The 22,977-nt window shown below is 37.5% G+C and overlaps 1 protein-coding gene across 3 annotated transcripts in view; it reads left to right on the plus strand.

Moving 5' to 3' along the window:
* The window catches only part of NDUFS4 (NADH:ubiquinone oxidoreductase subunit S4), a 124,219-nt gene that overhangs the window by 93,247 nt on the left and 7,995 nt on the right, over positions 1-22,977 (plus strand). For 2 of the 3 annotated variants that reach the window (XM_082382546.1, XM_082382545.1), the window contains exons 4-5: positions 4,719-4,792; positions 6,387-6,428. In XM_082382546.1, coding sequence (XP_082238672.1) covers positions 4,719-4,792; positions 6,387-6,428 — 116 coding nt within the window. The remainder of the gene's footprint in view (positions 1-4,718; positions 4,793-6,386; positions 6,429-22,977) is intronic. The other variant, XM_082382544.1, reaches the window with a different exon arrangement.

Below are 22,977 nucleotides of genomic sequence, written 5' to 3' on the forward strand. Positions count from 1 at the left end.
GCTCTTCCCTCTGCAATTTTTTGAAATAGTTTGACAAGGGTAAGTGTTAACTTCTCTAAATGTTTGGTGGAATTAAACTGTGAAGCCATCTGGTCCTGGGCTTCCTTTTGTTGGGAGTTTTTAAATTACTGATTCAATTTCATCACTGGTAATTGGTCTGTTTATATTTTCTATATCTTTCTGGTTCAGTCTTAGGGGAGTGTACATTTCTAGGAATTTGTCCGTTTCTTCTAGATTGTCCATTTTATTGGCATATAGTTGTTCATAGTAATCTCTTATGATTCCTTGTGTTTCTCTGGTGCAGCCTGTAACTTCTCCTTTTTCATTTCTAATTTTGTTGATTTGGGCCCTCTTTGTTTTTTGCTGAGTCTGGCTAAAGGTTTATCAGTTCTGTTTATCTTTTCAAAGAATCAGCTCTTAGTTTCGTTGATCTTCTGTATTGTTTTTTTAGTTTCTGTCATTTATTTCTGCTATCATCTTTATTTCTTTCCTTCTACTAACGTTGGGTTTTATTTGTTCTTTTTCTAGTTCCTTTAGGTATAAGGTGAGGTTGTTGAGATTTTTCTTGTTTCCTGAGTTTGGCTTGTATCACCTTAAACTTATCTCCTGGAGTGGCTTTTGCTGCATCCTATAGATTTTGGATCATTGTTGTTTAGTAGCATATTGTTTAACCTCCATGTGTTTGTTTTTTTGCAGCTTTTTTCTTGTAGTTAATTTCTAGTCTCATAGTGTTTTGGTTGGAAAAGATGACTGATATGATTTCAATTTTCTGAAGTTTACTAAGACTTGTTTTGTGGCCTAGCATGTGATCTATTCTGGAGAATGTTCCATGTGCACTTGAGAATTTGTATTCTGTTGCTTGTGTTTGGAATGTTGTTGGATATATATATATATATATAGTTTTATACAAATATATAACTTTTAAGGCCATTTGTTTTGTCATTTAAGCCAGTGTTTCCTTACTGATTTTCTGTCTGGATGATCTGTTCATTGATAGAAGGAGTGTTAAAGTCCCCTTCTATTATTGTGTTACTGTCAATTTCTTTTTTTTATGTCTGTTAATTTTGCTTATGTATTTAGGTGCTCTTATGTTGGGTGCATATATATTTACAATTGTTATATTTCCTTCTTGGATTGATGCCTTGATCATTATGTAATGTCCTTCTCTGTCTATTGTTGCAGTCTTTGTTTTAAAGTCTGGTTTGTTGTTGTTGTTTTAATATAAGTATTGCTACCCCAGCTTTCTTTTCATTTCCATTTTCAAAGAATACCTTTTTCCATCACCTGACTTTCAGTGTGTCTTTAGGTCCAAAGTGAGTCTCCTGTAGGCAGCATATATATGAGTCTTGTTTTTATATCCATTCAGCTGCTCTGTGTCTTTTGATTGGAGCATTTACATTTAAAGTAATTATTGATAGGTATATACTTATTGCCATTTTGTTAATTGTTTTGGATTGTTTTATAGTTTTTGTTCCTTTTTATTTTGTTCTCTTCCCTTGGGATTTGATGACTATCTTATATTTGGATTACTTTCTCTTTTTTGTGTATTATTATAGATTTTTGGTTTGTGGTTACCATGAGGTTTATATATAGCAATTTATATGTGTGTGTGTGATTATTTTAAGTTGCTTTCTTAATTTCAAACTCATTTTAACAACCCTGCATTTTTACTTCCCTCCCCCTAAGAATACAGTTTTTGACATCATATTTTACATCTTTGTTATGTATATCTTTTAACTGCTTATGAGGACATATATGATTTTACTACTTTTGTCTTTTAATCTTCCTAGTAGCTTTCTACATGGTTGATTTACTACCTTTAACATTTCCTGTAAAGCTGATTTGGTGTTGCTAATCTCTTAGCTTTTGCTTGTCTGTAAAACTTTTGATTTCTCCACCAAATCTGAATGAAAGCCTTGCTGGGTAGAGTATTTTTGTTTGTAGGTTTTTTTACTTGTATTATTTAAAATATATTATGCCATTCCCTTCTGGCCTGCAGAGTTACCACTGAAAAGTCAGCTGATGATAGCCTTATGGGGAGTTCCCTTGTAAGTAACTTGTTGCTTTCCCTCTTAATTTTTAATATTCTCTATCTTTAATTTTTGCCATTTTAATTACAATGTGTCTTGCTCTGGTCCTCTTTGGGGTGATCTTATTTGGGACTCACTATGCATCCTGGACCTGGATGTCTGTTTCTTTTTCCCAGGTTAGAGATTTCAACTATTATGTTTTCAAATATGTTCTCTACCCCTTTTTTTCTCCTTTCTTCTTCTGGGACTCCTATAATGCAAATGTTAGTATGCTTGATGTTGTCCCAGAGGTCTCTTAATCTGTCCTCATTTCTTCTTCTTCTTTTCTTTTTTTTTTTCTTTGTTTTTTAGCTTCGGTGACTTCCACTACTACGACTTCCAGCTCACTGATTCATTCCTCTGCATCATCTGTTGATTCCTTCTGGTATACTTTTTATTTCAGTTACTGTAGTCTTCAACTCTGTTTGGTTCTTCTTTATATCTTCTTTTTGTTAAACTTCTCACTGTGTCATCCATTTTTATCCTGATTTTTTTGATCTCTACAATCATTACTTTTAACACTTTATCGGGTATCTCCACTTCACTTAGTTCTTCTGGTGTTTTATCTTGTTCCCTCGTTTGGAACTGATTCTCTTGCCTCATTTTGCCTGATTTGCTCTTTTTATTTCTATGTATCTGGCAGGTTAGTTTTGTTTCCCAACATTCAAAAAGTGGCCTTTTGTAGATGTCCTATGTGTCCTAGCAGCACACTCCCCTCTTGTCACCAAAGCTATATGCGCTAGGGGTGCCGCTTTTGTGGGCTGCATGGGTCCTTCTGTTGTGGCAGGTTGACTACTGTGGGCAGTCAGATAGATGTGGCTGGCCCCTGGTCCAGTTGTTTGCTAGGCCTTACCTCGTGTGGAGGAGGCTGGCTGCAGAAACCCAGGGTGTCACAGGGCTAGTGCTGGCTCACTAGTTGGCAGAGCTGGGTTTCTGGATCTAGTGTCAGCCTACTGGTCGGTGGGGTCATTTCCTGACATGGCTGGCTGTGGGTTCTGTGGTGTCCCAACACTAGTGCTGGCCTCATGGTGAGTGGGGCTGGACTCCAGGTCAGCTGGTTTAGTAGTCCAAGATGTCTCAGTTCTGGTGTCAACCTCCTGGTGTGTTGGCTGGATCCTGGATAAAGCAGGCTGTGGGGCTGCAGTGGTCCTGGGGTTGGGACCACCTGCTGGTGGGCAGGGTCTGGTTCCGGGGCTAATGTCCTCCCACTGTTGCATGAAGCTAAGTCCTGTGGTCTCTTGCTGCAGGGCCCAGAGTTCCTAGAGCTGGTGTTGAATGAATGGTGAGTGGGGCCAAGGCCAAGGGGTTCTGGGGCTAGTCCTGGCTCACTGGTAGGCAGAGCTGGGTCCTGGGATCTCTGGCTACAGAATCCTGGGGGTTCCTGCTGAACTGCTGTTGTCCACTGCTGGGTGGTACCAGGACAGCTGAGGGAGGTGAGGGATCCACGATCCATGGTGTCTCAGAGCTGGTGTTGTCCTGATGGTCCACAGAGCCAGGGCCTATGGGGTCCCAGGGCTGGTACTCCCTGTTGGTGGGTAGGCTGGGTCCTCTATGGCAGGTTGAGGGTCTGCTGTGGTCCTGGGGTCTCTGGCTGCAGGGCCCTCTGGTGGAGAGGGCTGTGTCCCGGGGCAACTGTGGGCTCAGAAGTTCTTAAGGCAGGCTGCCTGCTGGTGGGTAGAGCTGTGTTCCCACCCTGTTAATTGCTTGGCCTGAGGCACCTCACGATTGGTGCCTACAGCCTTGTGGGTTCCAGTGGTAATAAGCTATTGGGAGGGTTCCAAAATGGCACTTGCCACTGTCCTTGTGGTAGAATGAGCTCCCCAAAATGGCTGTTGCCAGTTTTCTACATCCCCAGGCTACAGTTGCCTCCTGCCTCTTCTGGAGACTCTCAAAGATAAGCAGGTGAGTCTGACCCAGGCTGCCTTCAAATTACTCTTCTGCCCTGGGTCCCAAAGTATGTGAGATTTTGTGTGAACCTTTTAAGAGTTAGTTAGTCTCTATTTCCCACAGCCCTCTGGGTCTCCTGAAAGTAAGGCCCATTGGCTAAAGCCAAATGTTCTGGGGGCTCGTCTTCCCAGTCTGGGCTTGGGAGCCCGATGTGGGGCTTAGACCCATTGCTCCTTGGGCAGAACCTCTACAATTGTAATTATCCTTCTCTTTGTGGGTAGCCCACCATGGGTAGGGGTCTCCCTCTCCCACCTGTCTCATTGTGGTTCCTTCTTTATATCTTTAGTTATAGAAGATCTTTTCCACTAGATTCCAGTTTTTCTCAATAGTTGCTGTGTAAATAATTGTAATTTTGGTGTGTCTGTGAGAGAGGTGAGCTCAGGGTCTTCCTAGTCCACCATTTTGGCCATGTTCCTTCTCATTTTGATGAATTTGTAAGGTTGTTTGTTTAAAGAAAAACCTAAGAGGATTCTCATTCTCTAGCTTTTTTTTAAGTTTAATAAATGATTTTATTTGAGATTAAAGATTGCTGAATATCTCTGCAATTTTAAATTTTTTAATTTGACAATACATGTTAGAAAAATCAAATTTAACACAGAAAAACATATTCAAACATTTAACAGTTTTAAAGAAATGATTCAAAATAAGTAATTTTCAGCCTGAGGTTAATGTTAAATCCTGGAAAAAAATTGTTTCTTACAGGGCTGATCCGTTGTCCAACATGGTTCTAAATTTCAGTACTAAAGACGACGCAATTGCCTTTGCAGAAAAAAATGGTGAGTTTGGTTTGCTTTTGTTTTGCTTTGACAAATAAAATCAAGATATTATTTTACGTTCTTAACCTTAATCAGATTCTATATCCCTAACTGGCATTAAGTTGAATGAAATCTCTCAATGTATCTAATCCAGTGGTTTTTAGATTTTTTTTTTTTTTTTTACAACATGAGAACATACCCCTCCAAAAAAAAATCTAAAAGTAAATGCACATGTAACATATAAGTCAAACTGCTCTAAATTTGAAGTAGAGACAGGGAATAAAACTACTTGTCTAATTCCTATCTTGCTTATGAATTCCTCTGCAAAATCATTAACATTAGGTTTTTAAACTCCAATTAAATATCTCATAAGGCAACCTATTCCAGTTTTGACATCTGGTTATTATTTCTTACTTTGAGCCAAAATCTCATGTCTGTTACTTTACCTAATAGCTTTTCAATTATTTGAAAATAGTTATCATTATCATATTTCCTCTAAAATTTCATGCAAGCCTAAATATCTACATTTGCCACTTTTATTGATATGTTGGGCCTAGTACCAAGCATAATCTCATGTCTACAATTATATTAATACAGCCTCAGAGTATATTATACCTCAAAACTACTGTAGCCACCTAAAACTATTGGCCTATGTTGGTCTTGCTTTCAACAAAACTACAGAATGTCTTTTTTTCTCATTTTCTGCTGTTAAGCCATGCAACACAGTAGTGAAAGGAGGCTTTGGAGGCAGACCATTCTGAATTCTAATCCTTATTATGCCACTTGAAGCTACATGATTTTGGATTAATTTCATCATGGACTTAATGATTCTTCGTTGTTGAAATAATGGTACTTACCTTAAGGTGTACTTAGTCCAGTATTTGATACATAATAGACGTTCGTTTGGTAACTATTAGTCCTGTTCCTTACCTCCCTCTCCATCTGTTATTTCTGCTGTTTCTCTCAGATTTTAATGCAGTACTATGCATTTGTATCTAATGCATTCTGTTGTTCTAGTTGGTCAAATTGAATTTGAATCTAATTTAGCTATCTAGTTGAATGACGTACTGTCCATTTAAGTATGTTATTACTATAAGGCAATACATAAGTGTAAAAGATTATTAGCATTATCTAACATTTAATATAAACGTGAAAGCACTGTAAAGATTATTATTATCTGAAATATTTGCTTTTCATCCTAAGTTCATATTATATACCTTATGATTAAGAGTCTAAAGCCAAACTGCCTGGGTTTGAATCCATGTCGGATCACTGTTTGACTCTGTACAGGAGGAAATGGAAGTACAATGGAAATTGTGAGGATTGAATGGGTTAATTAAAGTGCTTAGAACATAGTTAAGTAAGTATGTAATAGTATATCAGTTTATTTTATTAGTAGTAGACTTTTGAAATTAAAAAAAAAAGATTTCTTAAGCATAATTCCTTATTAATACTTTCTTGGCAATTTCCAAATTTCTGAATTACATATTTGTTCTCAAAGTGGTTATAGTCTTTAAAATATTATTATGATTTAACATTTACATTGTTCTTTTTTAAATTAAACTGTAATATAGCTTATCAGGAACAGTTCTATTAATGTTTTTCATCTTTGCAGCCTACCGTATTTCATGTCTGACACTTCAAAAATGTCTGTACTGTGAGTTTAATGACAGGAAATCTAATTAAACTCTTATTGCTGACTAGTCTCTGAGTGGGCACAAGGACTGCCTGACTATAGTTGCCATGTGATTTGCAGGTGTGAACTAACCACTGCTGCTGTTAAAATCAAGTGCCTTTCCATTCTGATTTCTACCCCCAACACCAGAATGAAAATTGAGGAACATTATCAAAGTCAATAGACAGTAAAAACTTGAAAAAGTTTAGAGGATATTACTTTATAAAACTGTAAGCTACTGGTGGATCAGGTGAGTTCCCTGGTGGTTGAGTGGTTAGGATTTGGCACTTCCACTGCTGTGGCTCGGGTTCAGTCTCTGGTTGGGGAACTGAGATCCCGCAAGCCATGTGGCATGTCCAAGATAAAATAAAAAAAACAAAAACAGAAAAACAGTGGATCAGGAATTCTAACCTACAATGTAGCAAGAGTTAGGTACATACTGGAAACAAAGCAACATAACACAAAACCTATATAATGGACACTTGCTATGTGGTGAAATTATTGACTTTCTAAAATATTTTCCTCTACTCAAGAATTTGAAGCCACTTTCATCTCCTGGGGAAGTCCTCAATGATTATTCCTCATTCCTCATTTATTTAACATTTAGCATTATATGTCTTTAAATAGATAAGTCCTGTTTCTACAGCTATCATGGCAGCAAGTCTAAACAAACACCATTGAAATGGTACAGAATCACGGGGTGGAGGACCTTTTCCAAATTGCCCAGCATGCCCTCTATCTTGATTTTGCTCTCTTGGGTAGGTGCATAGCGGTGGGGGGCATACAAACGGATGCCCACTTCCCCTCCACACCCAAACATCATTTTTTTGTAAGCTAGTGCTATTGAAGGTTATGTGAACCAGTGTTCTGGTAGGTTAAGGCAATAAAAAGAAATGGTTCAGAAGCACTAACATGAAAGACTATTGAATTAAGAGGCTAGAAACTAGGATTCTCATTCTGTAATTGTCTGCCCCACAGGAGAGCTTGAGCAAGTCATGTTTCACTATAGCCATTGATAAACATGTTTCTTCATCTTTAAAATAAGTTGGATTGAGTAATGATCAAAAACTATAGACTTAAGGATGTCAAGCCCATGAACCAGCTCATATATATCTTTATTTCTTTACTGTCTAACCCAGTGCCTTATTCATCATATGCTCTAGAAGGAAACATTTGTTTTTGTTGATATAGATAATTCTGTGTTGATAGTAAAATCTGGCAATCCAGTTATGAGCATTAGTTTGCCTTTCAATAGTGTCTAGAAATAGGAGGTTAAGGTAAAACTACCACACAAAAAAAAGATAATTTGTTACACTAAGGGAACTGTTTCGAAAATAATCTACCTTTCATCTCCTCCTTAAGTTTTCTAATTTCCCTTACTTTTAAATGGTTTTCTAAAAAAGTCATGACCATCATTTCCCTTGACACAAAAGATTGTACTGTAGAGAATCAGTACAATGAAGAACAAGATTTACAGATTCAGTTGCTTTCTAGAAAACATTTTTAATGCCTATATATCAGACTCAGTTAATGGGTATCATCATAACAAAAGCTAACATTCATAAACACCAAGTCATGAGCTAGTCACTATGCTAAGTGCTTTTCATTCTAATTTAAATTCTCACTACAACTCTATGAAGCAAGAACAGTATTCCCATTTTACAGTTCAAGGAAGCTAAGGTTTTAGAGATATTATAACATTAACAAGGCCACATACTTATAAGGGGGTAAGTTTTATTTGAACACAGGTATGTTCATTCATGTAGTGTCTATGACCTCTTTTCAGCTATAATAGTAGAATTAAATAGTTGTAATAGAGACCTTATGGCCCCCAAAGTCTAAAAATATTTTCTACTTGGCCACTTACAGAAAATATTTCCTGACCCCTCGTCTAAACAATTATTTGTATTCCCTCAATACTGAGACCCTTTCTTCCCTGACATTTTTATAAATCCAAAATACTCTTTATTCAGACACTTCAAAAGGCCTGTGCTTAATAGATATACTTCTCAACTGATAAGTTAGTGCTTATATTGTGAAGAACTTGAATTATCACTCAAGTACTAACCTAACTTTATCTTACTATGCCTCAGCTCTTCTTCCTGCCCTTATCCCCAAGCCTGCTTTAGTTTCTTCCTTCTATAACCTCTTCCTCATTCTGTTCCCTTTCTCTTCTTTTTTCCTGCCTGTGAGCTCCAACCTAGTCTTCAAAATACATTTTAAATGTTATCTCCTTCCTGATCCCTTTTCTTATTTCCCTTTCCCACCTCCATCTCCCACCTCCAAATAGATGTGCTCTCTCTTCCTTTTAACTTCCACAATGATTTGTTCCTTTCTTACAGCTCTTATAGTATGGTATTGTATTTTACTTCTTTTGTATTGCATTCAGTCATACATATGTTAAGTACCCTGTCGTATGCCAGCAGTGGTGGCTAGGTTCTGGGGATCATTAGTTAATAAGGCATAGTCCTCTTACTCAAACTGTAATACTTTACCCTGCTTACTGAATTATAAGCACCTACCAGGGAAAACACCCAGTCTCATTCATCTTCATCTTTTGATGTGCTCGATAAAAATTGGTAAATTCAACAGTATATTTAGTGATGTTATAAATTATTCTCCAGATCACGTTTTAAACTTTTCCTTAAGTCACTTAAAATTAATTTGGCTACTTGTTCTATCTTTTAGAAGAACTGTTAATTCCCTCTAACTAGAAACCTGAAGAAACAAAATTATAGTAGAATGACTAGCAATTTCTTATATTTTAGTGTGTTTGTAAAATGTAACCAATAAACGTTTTTCTGTGAAGTTAATTTGAAGCTTATCCTTAGTTTAAGAGTTAGTACCCTAAAGTATATTCCAGTGTACTTAAGATGATTATTTCATAACTTTAGAGTTATTTCCAAGCTGTATGCTATTTGTTCTAAACTTTTCTTTTTAAAGGATACTGAGACCTAGAGAAGTTAATAAAACAAGATCAGTATCCATCACATAGCTCCCAGCTGATAGGGCCCAAGTTTCTAGGTTCCAAGTGCAGTGTTTCCTCTATGATTCTATGCTGCTGGTAGATCTTAAAAAATCAGTCATCTAGATGTGCACTGTCCAGTATGGTAGGCACACGTGGCTGTGTAGCACTTGAAATGTGTTTAGTTGGAATTGAGGTGTGCTGTTAAGTGTAAAATATACATTGGATTTCAGCGACTTAGTATAAAAAAAGCATTAAATATCTAATTTTTATATTGATTACATATTAAAATGATAATATTTCAGATATGTATTGGGCTAGGAAAAAAAATGACTAAAGGCTTACCTGTTTCTTTTTAGTCATTTTTTTAAATGTTGCTCCTAGATAATTTAAAATCATATGTATGGTTCACATTATGTTTCTGTTGGACAGCACTAATCTAGAATACTTCAAGCTATACAAGACATTCATTATACACATATTCTAAGTATTTCATTAATATATATTCTATGGTGAATATAAAAAAAAACAGGAAAACTTACCCAATTTTGAAAAGTTCACATTTTATTACTTAAGAAATGGAGGGAATTCCCTGGTAGTCCAGTGGTTAGGACTCAGCACTTTCACTGCCGGGGGCCTGGGTTCAATCCCTGGTTGGGGAACTAAGATCCCACAAGTTGCACTGCTTGACCAAAAAATAAAATAAAAATTTTTTTAAAATTAAAAGAAATGCAGTTCTGTTCTTCAGACACTCTTACCCAATATCAATCAAGGATAAGTGTAAACTCTTACATTACATATAATAGTGAAATAAAATAGCTAAAAGAGACCTGTATTACATCATAAAACCCATGTTAATCACCTATTTTCAATTTCTTAATCAAATAAGGCATTGTGTAAGTAAGTCCATCTTTTTACCTAAGAATGCCCTCATCTCTAAGACTAAAAGTTTTCTTCTTCCTGCTATTGATAATTCCGGCAACTACCTCTCTGCTCCTCTTTTTTGCCTAGGTCTCCCTTCTCACCATACCTCACTTCCTGTGGAAGGCTGGTTCTGTGAACTGGGGAGTGGGACAGAAGAAAAGGCTGAATGCTTTCCCATGGCTTCTTTTTCCCCCTGCTTCCCACCTCTTACTTCTCCCTCCCCCAACATACACAAAGTAAATTACAAATACCCCTGTGTCTTTGGGTTTTAACTCCAGGGCCTCATCCTCCTCATCCTAAAGGTCCCCCTTTGAATGCAGCATATATTCCAGAGGAACTCTTCAAAGATGCCTTTTCTTTTTACAAAGAAAGGTTATCTGAGGTTTCCTCTGAAATGTAGATGAACCTTATTTTAGTTCTTTGCGTACAGAAAAGACCCACCTTTCTCACCCGTGTGGCTTTTGTCTTTTCTTGTTTCATGTTGGAGTCAAAGGGTGGGGGAGGAGAAGGAAGCTGCATCCTTGAGAGAGGAGGTAGAAGCTGTGGAAAATTTCCATAGCAAGCTAGGATCTACTACCATTTACATGCTAATGGAACCAGAATGGCTTCCCCCCCACCCCCATTTGATCTGATTTGAAACTTTGTGAGTTTCCTCTGGTATGTCATTTTACCCCCTGTGTTTTTCTCATTGCTGTTAGCTGTAAAAACTCTTTGAAATTCTCAAAATAGAGGAGGGTTTCCTTCAGGAATAGGAGGACAGAGAATAAGCATTGAAACTGCTGTAGTGGTCTCTTGGGGAGGAAAACCCACCTCTGAAGTAATAGAAGTGGAAGCAACTAAGGAAGCAGACAGGTTAGGCCCTGGATTCAGGAAAATAAAGAGATAATTGGAGTTGCAGCCCAGAACATAGAATTACCCCAGAAGTGGACACCATCAGCAAGGTCTGGATTTCCGCCTAATTTAAACCTTGTAATGAGGGTCTCAACCTCACATCCATATATCTATTATTAAAAAAACAACTTTCAAAAAAATAAAACGAACAAGAAAAGACAACTTTCAAAACAAAAGTAAGAATTATGACTCTCATATAGACATAAAATGCTTGTTAAAGGATTTATTTTACTCTGTAGGGGAGCAGAATTTGCCACCCCAAAATATGTTTCTTTGGCATATTAATTATTTTAAGCTGATTATTTTCTAAGAAACTGCATACTTGGAGGAAAGTAGGAGTTACCCTTTTGTAATAAGCATTTACATTTATAAGGGAAATCTCGATTTCTAAGTGTATCTCCCTGGATGTACCTGAAAGAGGGGGATGACCTTATCTCCGGAAACTCTTATCAGTGGAGAAGGCAATGACTTAAATCTGCATAACAATCTCACCCTTGTTTACTGTTTTTTTCCTGGTGATCTCACAAAATTGACTTTCCTTATCCTCAGTGTTCTCTTTTGTCTTTAGCTGAGGATGGTATTTAAGGTGAGGGCTTTGGCAGTTTTCAATTACTTACTTCTGCTGGGTTTCTCCTATGTATATATGTTACGAAACTTCTGTTTGATTTTCTCCTGTTCATCTATCTCATGTCAATTTAATTCTTAGTCCTTAAATACTGTCTTCAGTTAAAGACAAGAGATATTGTGGGTGGGGAGTAAGTTATGGGAGGTTATCAGGCAAAGTATCATAAACAAGGGTATGGTTGTTATGCAGATTTAAGTTCAAGCCTTCTCCATTGATAAGTTTCTAGAGTTTTAGTCATCCTTTCTCCTCCTGCTACAGAGAAGGAGACACCTTACAAATGGAAATTTCCCTTATAAATGTAAATGTCCCTCAGAAAAGGGCAACTTCTCTGTTTTCAGAGATTTCCTGTGTTTACTGTTTCTTAAAAATAACCAGCTCAAGATAATCCTTATTACCAAAGAGGCATATTTTGGAATGGCATATTCTACTCCTCTTTACCACATAAGCTTTCTTACGTTTGCTTTGCTGAAAATTTCATAAGGAATCTCAAATTGGATTTTTCAAACCCTTTTAAGACTAGGAAGCCAAGCCAATAACTTGCCACCAGATTTCTCCTGCAGTACCTATTAAATTGGGCAAATTCCTCCCTTCTCAAGGTCCCCAAAATATCCTAAGTTTCCTTAATACCTTAGGGAACTTCATAAGCCCTAGTGCCATGGAAGGACTTTGGAAGCACTGGCTCCATAAAGTCAACTTTAGTTCCTTACAAATGTCTGGTCATACCTGAGTAAATGAGCATCATTCTCAAATAATATGTCATTCCAGGTAAGGCCTTGGTTGCATAACCATTGTTTCTGTTAAATTGTAATGAGTTATAGATACCTCAAGAGGAGAGGGAAAGAACTTCCTGATATGTCTAGAAAATAGAACGTTAAAACAATATCAAAAATATTCTCCCCCAAACCATAGAATTATCTCTCATCAATTTTTTCAGTCCTGTATAACTAATTCTTGTTTCGCTGGATCATAAATGTATCTGCTTCTTAACTAGAGTTCTGGAAATTTTGACTGAGTCCACTGATACGGTCTTATAATTGTTTAAGTGATGCCATCAGAAGCCTATACATATTCTTCACAGAGCTTTGAGACAGTCTTTCATTGTTGAAGATAAAGCTCTCTGCCTGTAGCTGTTTGCAGGAACTCTTAGGGAAGCAGTAGAGTAAAATTTAACAATCTTTCCATAAATGATTAAAGACTTAAAATGGATGTAGTTAACACTACAGATAAATTTCAAAAGTGAAATATATGATAGGAGTTAATAACAAGAATAATGCAATTTAAAGGCATTCCAAAAAATGTTACAGACAAAATATCTGTACACAATTAGGTAAGCCTATTTTCAAAGAAGACAGTGACTGTTCATCTAATTTATGAAAATAGATGAATGTACTCTTTACAGAGAAAAAAATATTAAGACAAAGTAATCCTGAGGCATAATATACCATGACTATACCAAACATATAGTAAGAATATGTCAAAAAATATATCAAGTAAAAAAATCCAATAAGTCTAAGGTAGGTCCTGAACATCTGTATATTAATAAAACTCCATAGATATGCGGTATGGATTCCTAGTTGACATATAGTGGCCTAAAGATAAAAGATCTAAACTAAAGAAGTAAAGATGCAACCAAGTTAATGTTTTTAAAATTAACTGAAATTGTGACTGATAACCTATACCGTTTTCTGATATCAGGCAAAGCAGCACCAGAGATCAGATAAATAAAACCTATCATAGACAGTGAGGGTATTGACAAATCTCTATACTTAGCATATAGCATACAATTTGTGAAATACTTACATTAATAACATTTTAGCCATACAGATTTAACCTCAGGATGGTTAAGCGTCTCTTCTGACTTGACAGCTCTTCCAATGTAGCTCATCAATAGTAACATATCAAATAAATCTAATGGTTTCTAGCACTTCTCTTTTTACAAAGTTGAAAGCACACATCTTTGAGATTCCCCAGAGGGCCTGTGGAAAATCACAAAGATAGTTTTAGGTGCAAAGATACGCTGAATATTTTATTTTACATTTAGGATTTGATTTGTGAGAGGCAAAAATAAAACATTTTCAATAAATTTGAACATTTAGGAAATAGAATCATAGGTGCCTGAGAAACAGTATTTGACTGCTCATGTCAAAGTGACAATTAAACTTATAAACATAGAAGCTAGCATAACTGTGAAGAACCTGAGCTCTTACATAAGTCATCAAGTACTTAAAGTCAACATAAAGCATATAAAGTTATTCTCTTAAGCCACAGAATCTTTGCAATCTGGCAGATTAGACAAAAAGAATAACCCTTCATTTTGTAGGTGAAGGCAATAAACAGTAAACTAATAAAACAAGCCCATCAAAATGGAGACTTTGCAAGGATTTTAACACATATCATAGCTTTTCAGACTTATTTTCCAGACATACTGTAATCTAAGGCAAATAAAATTTACTTTTTCCAAATCTTACATAACTTTCTGTACCCATTCAGGTTTTGTCCTTCATGATTCTCTTTCTCATTCTGGAACAGCCATTTTACTTTAGGACCTAACTATTCCCTTTTCCCCTTGGTAAACAAAAACACATCTCATAACCTTGCATACAAAGTTATACCCTTTGCCACCATCACTCCCAGTGGAATTTCATTTGTGTATATTAATTCTATCTTTTGATGAAAGTTACTTTGATTTCATAGAGAAAACAGACATAAGTTGAAAACTCTTGCACACCAGCATTTTAGTAGACAAGCAAAGGTCATTAATACACATAACACAACTTTCTACAACTGTGTGCATTCTTTTTTTTTTTTTAACATCTTTATTGGAGTATAATTGCTTTACAGTGTTGTGTTAGTTTCTGCTGTATAACGAAGTGAATCAGCTATATGCATACATATATCCCCATATCCCCTCCCTCTTGCATCTCTCTCCCACCCTCCCTATCCCACCCCTCTAGGTGGTCACAAAGCACCGAGCTGATCTCCCTGTGCTACGTGGCTGCTTCCCACTAGCTATCTATTTTACGTTTGGTAGTGTATATATGTCCATGCCACTCTCTCACTTCATCCCAGCTTACCCTTCCCCCTCCCCGTGTCCTCAAGTCCATTCTCTAAGTCTGCATCTTTATTCCTACCCTGCCACTAGGTTCATCTGCACTGTTTTTTTAGATTCTATATATGTGCATTAGCACACGGTATTTGTTTTTCTCTTTCTGACTTACTTCACTCTGTATGACAGACTCTAGATCCATCCACCTCACTACAAATAACTCAATTTCATTTCTTTTTATGGCTGAGTAATATTCCATTCTATATATGTGCCACATCTTCTTTATCCATGCATCTGTCAATGGACACTTAGGTTGCTTCCATGTCCTGGCTATTGTAAATAGTGCTGCAGTGAAAACTGTGGTACATGAGTCTTTTTGAATTATGGTTTTCTCAGGGTATATGCCCAGTAGTGGGACTGCTGGGTCATATGGTAGTTCTATTTTTAGTTTTTTAAGGAACTTCCATACTGTTCTCCATAGTGGCTGTATCAATTTAAATTCCCACCAACAGTGCAAGAGGGTTCCCTTTTCTCCACACCCTCTGCAGCATTTATTGTTTGTAAATTTTTTCATGGCCATTCTGACTGGTGTGGGGTGATACCTCATTGTAGTTTTGATTTGCATTTCTCTAATGATTAGTGATGTTGAGCATCCTTTCATGTGTTTGTTGCAAGCTGTATATCTTTGGGAAAATGTCTATTTAGGTCTTCTGCCCATTTTTGGATTGGGTTGTTTGTTTTGTTGATATTGAGCTGCATGAGCTGCTTGTATATTTTGGAGATCAATCCTTTGTCAGTTGCTTCATTTGAAATATTTTCTCCCATTCTGAGGGTTGTCTTTTCATTTTGTTTATGGTTTCCTTTGCTGTGCAAAAGCTTTTAAGTTTCATTAGGTCCCAGTTGTTTATTTTTGTTTTTATTTCCATTTCTCTAGGAGGTGGGTGAAAAAGGATCTTGCTGTGATTTATGTCATGGAGTGTTCTGCCTGTTTTTTCCTCTAAGAGTTTTGTAGTGTCTGGCCTTACATTCAGGTCTTTAATCCATTTTGAGTTTATTTTTGTGTATGGTGTTAGAAGTGTTCTAATTTCATTCTTTTACATGTAGCTGTCCAGTTTTCCCAGCACCACTTATTGAAGAGGCTGTGTTTTCTCCATTGTATATTCTTGCCTCCTTTATCAAAGATAAGGTGGCCATATGTGTGTGGGTTTGTCTCTGGGCTTTCTATCCTGTTCCATTGATCTGTATTTCTGTTTTTGTGCCAGTACCATACTGTCTTGATTACTGTAACTTTGTAGTTTAGTCTGAAGTCCGGGAGCCTGATTCTTCCAGCTCCGTTTTTCTTTCTCAAGATTGCTTTGGCTATTCGGGGTCTTTTGTGTTTCCATACAAATTGTGAAATTTTTAGTTCTAGTTCTGTGAAAAATGCCATTGGTAGTTTGATAGGGATTGCGCTGAATCTGTAGATTGCTTTAGGTAGTATAGTCATTTTCACAATATTGATTCTCCCAATCCAAGAATATAGTATATCTCTCCATCTGTTTGTATCATCTTTAATTTCTTTCATCAGTACCGTATAGTTTTCTGCATACAGGTCTTTTGTCTCCTTAGGTAGGTTTATTCCTAGGTATTTTATTCTTTTTGTTGTAATGGTAAATGGGAGTGTTTCCTTAATTTCTCTTTCAGATTTTTCATCATTACTATATAGGAATGCAAGAGATTTCTGTGCATTAATTTTGTATCCTGCTACTTTACCACATTCACTGATTAGGTCTAGTAGTTTTCTGGTAGCATCTTTAGGATTCTCTATGTATAGTATCATGTCATCTGCAAACAGTGACAGTTTTACTTCTTCTTTTCCGACTTGGATTCTTTTTCTTCTCTGACTGCAGTGGCTAAAACTTCCAAAACTATGTTGAATAATAGCGGTGAGAGTGGGCAACCTTGTCTTTTTCCTGATCTTAGTGGAAATGGTTTCAGTTTTTCACCATTGAGAATGATGTTGTCTGTAGGTTTATCATATATGGCCTTTATTATGTCAAAGTAGGTTCCCTGTACGCCTACTTTCTAGAGAGTTTTTTTATCATAAATGGGTGTTGAATTTTGTCAAAAGCTTTTTCTCCATCTATTGAGATGATCATATGGTTTTTATACTCAATTTGTTAATATGGTGTATCACATTGATTTGCATGTATTGAAGAATCCTTGCATTCCTGGGATACACCCCACTTGATCATGGTGTATGATCCTTTTAATGTGCTGTCGGATTCTGTCTGCTAGTATTTTGTTGAGCATTTTTGCATCTATGTTTATCAGTGATATTGGCCTGTAGTTTTCTCTCTTTGTGACATCTTTGTCTGGTTTTGGTATCAGGGTGATGGTGGCCTCATAGAATGAGTTTGGGAGTGTTCCTCCCTCTGCTATATTTTGGAAGAGTTTGAGAAGGATAGGTGTTAGCTCTTCTCTAAATGTTTGATAGAATTCGCCTGTGAAGCCATCTGGTCCTGGGCTTTTGTTTGTTGGAAGATTTTTTTATTTTTAAATATTGCTTTTTTAAATTTTTTTGTTTTTTTTATTTTTGGCTGTGTTGGGTCTTTGTTTCTGTGCAAGGGCTTTCTCTAATTGTGGCAAGCGGGGGCCACTCTTCATCGTGGCGCGCAGGCCTCTCACTATCGTGGCCTCTCTTGTTGCGGAGTACAGTCTCCAGACGCGGAGGCTCAGTAGTTGTGGCTCATGGGCCTAGTTGCTCCGCAGCATGTGGGATCTTCTCAGACCAGGGCTCGAACCCGTGTCCCCTGCATTGGCAGGCAGATTCTCAACCACTGCGCCACCAGGCGAGCCCTGTTGGAAGATTTTTAATCAGTTTCAATTTCAGTGCTTGTGATTGGTCTGTTTATATTTTCTATTTCTTCCTGGTTCAGTCTCGGAAGGTTGTGCTTTTCTAAGAATTTGTCCATTTCTTCCAGATTGTCCATTTTCTTGGCATATACTTGCTTATTGTAATCTCTAATGATCCTTTGTATTTCTGCAGTGTCAGTTGTTACTTCTTTTTCATTTCTAATTCTGTTGATTTGAGTCTTCTTCCTTTTTTCCTTGATGAGTCTGGCTAATGGTTTATCAATTTTATCTTCTCAAAGAACCAGCTTTTAGTTTTATTGATCTTTGCTATTGTTTCCTTCATTTCTTTTTCATTTATTTCTGATCTGATCTTTATGATTTCTTTCCTTCTGCTAACTTTGGGGGTTTTTTGTTGTTCTTTCTCTAATTGCTTTAGGTGTAAGTTTAGGTTGTTTGTTTGAATTGTTTCTTGTTTCTTGAGGTAGGATTGTATTGCTATAAACTCTCTCTTAGAACTGCTTTTGCTGCATCCCATAGGTTTTGGGTTATCGTGTTTTCATTGTCATTTGTTTCTAGATATTTTTTGATTTCCTCTTTGATTTCTTCAGTGATCTCTTGGTTATTTAGTAGTGTGTTGTTTAGCCTCCATGTGTTTGTATTTTTTTACAGTTTTTTTCCTGTAATTGATATCAAGTCTCATAGTGTTGTAGTCAGAAAAGATACTTGATTTCAAGTTTCTTAAATTTACCAAGGCTTGATTTGTGTCCCAAGCTATGATCTACCCTGGAGAATGTTCCACGAGCACTTGAGAAGAAAGTGTATTCTGTTGTTTTTGGATGGAATGTCCTATAAATATCAGTTAAGTCCATCTTGTTTAATGTGTCATTGAAAGCTTGTGTTTGCTTATTTATTTTCATTTTGGATTATCTGTCCATTGGTGAAAGCGGGGTGTGAAAGTCCCCTACTATTGTGTTACTGTCTATTTCCCCTTTTATGGCTGTTAGCATTTGCCTTATTTATTGAGGTGCTCCTATGTTGGGTGCATAAATATTTACATTTGTTATATCTTCTTTTGGGATTGATCCCTTGATCATTATGTAGTGTCCTTCTTAGCCTCTTGTAATAGTCTTTATTTTAAAGTCTATTTTGTCTGATATGAGAATTGCTACTCCAGCTTTCTTTTGATTTCCATTTTCATGGAATATCTTTTTCCATCCCCTCACTTTCAGTCTGTATGTTTTCCTAGGTCTGAAGTGGGTCTCTTGTAGACAGCATATATACGGGTCTTGTTTTTGTATCCATTCAGCCAGTCTGTGTCTTTTGGTTGGAGCATTTAACCATTTACATTTAAGGTAATTATCCATATGTATGTTCCTATTACCATTTTCTTAATTGTTTTGGGTTTTTTATTGTAGGTCTTTTCTTTCTCTTGTGTTTCCTGCCTAGAGAAGTTCCTTTAGCATTTGTTGTAAAGCTGGTTTGGTGGTGCTGAATTCTCTTAACTTTTGCTTATCTGTAAAGGTTTTAATTTCTCCATCGAATCTGAATGAGACCTTTTCTGGGTAGAGTAATCTTGGTTGTAGCTTTTTCCCTTTCATCACTTTAAATACGTCCTGCCACTCCCTTCTGGCCTGCAGAGTCTCTGCTCAAAAATCAGTTGTTAACTTAATGGGGATTCCCTTGTAGGTCATTTGTTGTTCTTCTTGCTGTTTTTAATATTTTTTCTGTGTATTTAATTTTTGATAGTTTGATTAATATGTGTGTTGGCTCGTTCATCCTTGGATTTATCCTGTATGGGACTCTCTGCGCTTCTTGGACTTGATTGGCTATTTCCTTTCCCATATTAGGGAAGTTTTCAACTATAATCTCTTCAAATATTTTATCAGTCCCTTTCTTTTTCTCTTCTCCTTCTGGGAACCCTATAATTCAAATGTTGGTGCATTTACTGCTCTCCCAGAGGTCTCTGAAATTGTGTTCAATTCTTTTCATTCTTTTTTCTTTATTCTGCTCCCTGGCAGTTATTTCCACCATTTTATCTTCCTGCTCACTTATTCATTCTTCTGCCTCAGTTATTCTGTTATTGATTCCTTCTAGAGTATTCTTAATTTCAGTAATTGTGTTGTTCATCACTGTTTGTTTGCTCTTTAGTTCTTCTAGGCCCTTGTTAAATGTTTCTTGTATTTTCTCCATTCTGTTTCTGAGATTTTGGCTCATCTTTACTGTCATTACTCTGAATTCTTTTTCAAGTAGGTTGCCTATTTCTTCTTCATTTATTTGGTCTTGGAGGTTTTTACCTTGCTCATTCGTCTGTAACATATTTTTTTGTCGTTTCATTTTGTTTGTTTGTTTTGATTGGTGGTGCTGTATTCTTCTCTTACTGGTTGTTTGGCCTGAGACGTCCAGCACTGGAGTTTGCAGGTAGTTAGTTAGATAGAGCTGGTTCTTAGTGCTGAGATTAGGACCTCCAGGAGGCCTCACTCTGACTGAGATTCCCTGGGGTCTGAGGTTCTCTGTTAGTCCAGTGGTTTTGACTCGGAGCTCCCACCAAAGGAGCTCAAGCCTGACCTCCGGCCTGGGAACCAAGATCCCGCAAGCTTTATGCCACAATAAAAAAAAAAGGAAGGAGGGAGGGAGGGAAACAAGGAGCAGTACAATGTCAAAGAATAAAAAAGAAAATAAAATTAGAAAGATAAAAAATATATTAGGAAAAATAAAACTATAATTGAAACAACTGCAACAAGGTAAAATAAAACCACAGCAGAAAAAAAGAAAACAACAAAAAAGGGGGGGGGGGCGTGGGGAACAAGCCAAAAGGAGAGATCATTTACAAAGTATAAAGAATAAAATAAAATTAGAAAAATAAAAGATTAGGAAAAATAAAGATATAAAAGAATGAACAACAGTGAATCAACAAGGTAAAACAGACCTCCAATCTAAAAGAGGAAAAAAGAAAAGAAAAGAAAAAACCCTTGGCTATGAGGGCGGAGCTTAGGCAGGGGGTGGAACTTAGGCAGGGGCAGGGTTTAGGGTGGGGCAGGTCCTAGGCTCAGTACCCACATAGCTGGGAAGGGCCCTGGGGGCGTGGCCTAGGTGGGGCGATGTTTAAGCATGGGGCAGGGCCTCTGCTTAGGACCTGCCGGGAAGGGGAGAGGCAGCAAGTGGAAAGGAAGGGCCTCTTGAGTGTGGAGTTCTGGGGTTTGGAGGTAAGGCCCTGGATGAGGGTGTGTGGGTGGGGTTTAGGCCCAGCGCGTTGGAGGGGTTCTCCGAGTGTAGAGGTAGGGCCCTGGGTGGGGGTGTAGGGGTGGGCTTGGGCTCTGCACAGCAGGAGGGGGGCTCTGAGGGCAGAGGATTAGGCCCAGGAGCCCAACAGGCTTCCTGGTGCCTAAGTGGCAAGGGAAAGCCCTGGTTGTGTTCCCTTACATTCCTTTGCACTCCTCCCCCACCATCTCCCCCAGGGTCTCCCCTGTCGCCACTGGACCTCTAACTGTGGGTGGGTCCCACTGGGTGTAGGAACTCCTCTCCCCCAGCCACCCCTCAGGGGTGCCGGTCCCAGAGATCCGGCCTTTACTTTTGCACCCCCTTCCCCCCCTCCCGTTCCCTCAGGACCCAGGCAGCTGGAGGGGGCCTAGTTGCGCAGAGAATTCGGCCCAGGATCTCAACAGGTTCCTGGGGATCCAGGTGGGCAGGGGAAATCTGGCCATGCTCCCTTTTGATCCTCTGCCCTCCTAATGGTTCACCAATTTCCCCCTTCAGGCATGGGATCCCTTCCCCTCCCCCAACCACCCCTCAGGGGTGCCAGTCCCATCTCCCCTCCACTTCTCCTCCCCCTTCACTCCCCACGTCGTAGCTGGTCGCTGGGGGTTCCTCCCGTCCCCTTAGGTGACCGTGTTCCCCCACTGGTGCCTGGTAGGTGCCCTAGTTGTGAGGAGACGCAAATTCCGCATCCTCCTAGTAAGCCATCTTCCGCGTGCATTCCTTATAGTCCAACTTATCCAAGTGGCAGAAATGAACGTCTCCTTTAACAAACCAAAGATACAGCCTCCCTGTAGCATATAAAAGAAGCAAAAGTACATAAATTTAAATTTTTGCTTAGTAATCAATTGTTCAGTATTTTATTGTAGAAATTATCTAGGTATCTAATAAATATTCATTAATATCATTTAAGGTTTTAGGTTACCTAAAGATCCTGGAAATTAATTTTAAAGGTGACATATTGCAAAATGTAATTAGTGTTGAAATAAAATTGTTAGAATAACTAATCATTGTAGATAAACAAATTTACATTTTGCAGGATTGTAAAACATTGAACAGAAGTAATGGTAGCTTATTTGATCAGAAAACTTGTATAAGTTTAGAAAGAACATATTCAGGTAGAATAAAAATCTATGCTTGTGTTATATTTAACACTGATATATTAGAGAAAACATAGCTGTTTTTATTAAACAAAAATTAAATTTGCCATTTGCCAAAATTTACCTATATTACCTGAATTTGAATTCTTAAATGTTTGTTAGGTCCTATAAGAATACTTTTTAAACCTAGCACATTCAAGGTATTAGAAATTCAGTTTCCTCATTTTAGGAATATTCCACTTATACAAGCACATATTTTCTCTATACCCAGTCAGAACAGAGCCCCTTAAAGATATTTTATAATCTAATTCATTAATTCCATCTGGAGGTAGAAAAACATTAGCCACACACATAATGAGAAGTAAAGGCATTTCTGAATTAATAGGTTATGTAGACAGACACATAGTCACATAAAGAACTTATAATTTCAATTCTGAAATTTCAGCCATGGGTTAATAGTACACATAGAATTTTAATATTCACTGGTCCACACTAAAGAGCTGTTCTCTACTTAGTGATTACAACTTTTTTCATTTATTTGACCTCAAATAGAAAGGACTAACAAACCAGATTTTCTGTCTTTTCTCATCTGAGAATGGATTTCTAAAGCCATTAATCTATTTTATTTTTTTTTAATTAATTAAAAAATTTTTTATTATTATTATTATTTTTTATTTATTTTTGGCTGCGTTGGGTCTTTGTTGCTGTGTGCGGGCTTTCTCTAGTTGTGGTGAGCGGGGGCTACTCTTTGTTGTGGTGCGTGGGCTTCTCATTGTGGTGGCTTCTCTTGTTGCGGAGCATGGGCTCTAGGCACGTGGGCTTCAGTAGTTGCAGCACAGGGGCTCAGTAGTTGCGGTGCATGGGCTTAGTTGCTCCATGGCATATGGGATCTT

The sequence above is a fragment of the Balaenoptera borealis genome (assembly GCF_965194805.1).
Source record: "Balaenoptera borealis genome assembly, chromosome: 2".
Taxonomy (NCBI): domain Eukaryota; kingdom Metazoa; phylum Chordata; class Mammalia; order Artiodactyla; family Balaenopteridae; genus Balaenoptera; species Balaenoptera borealis.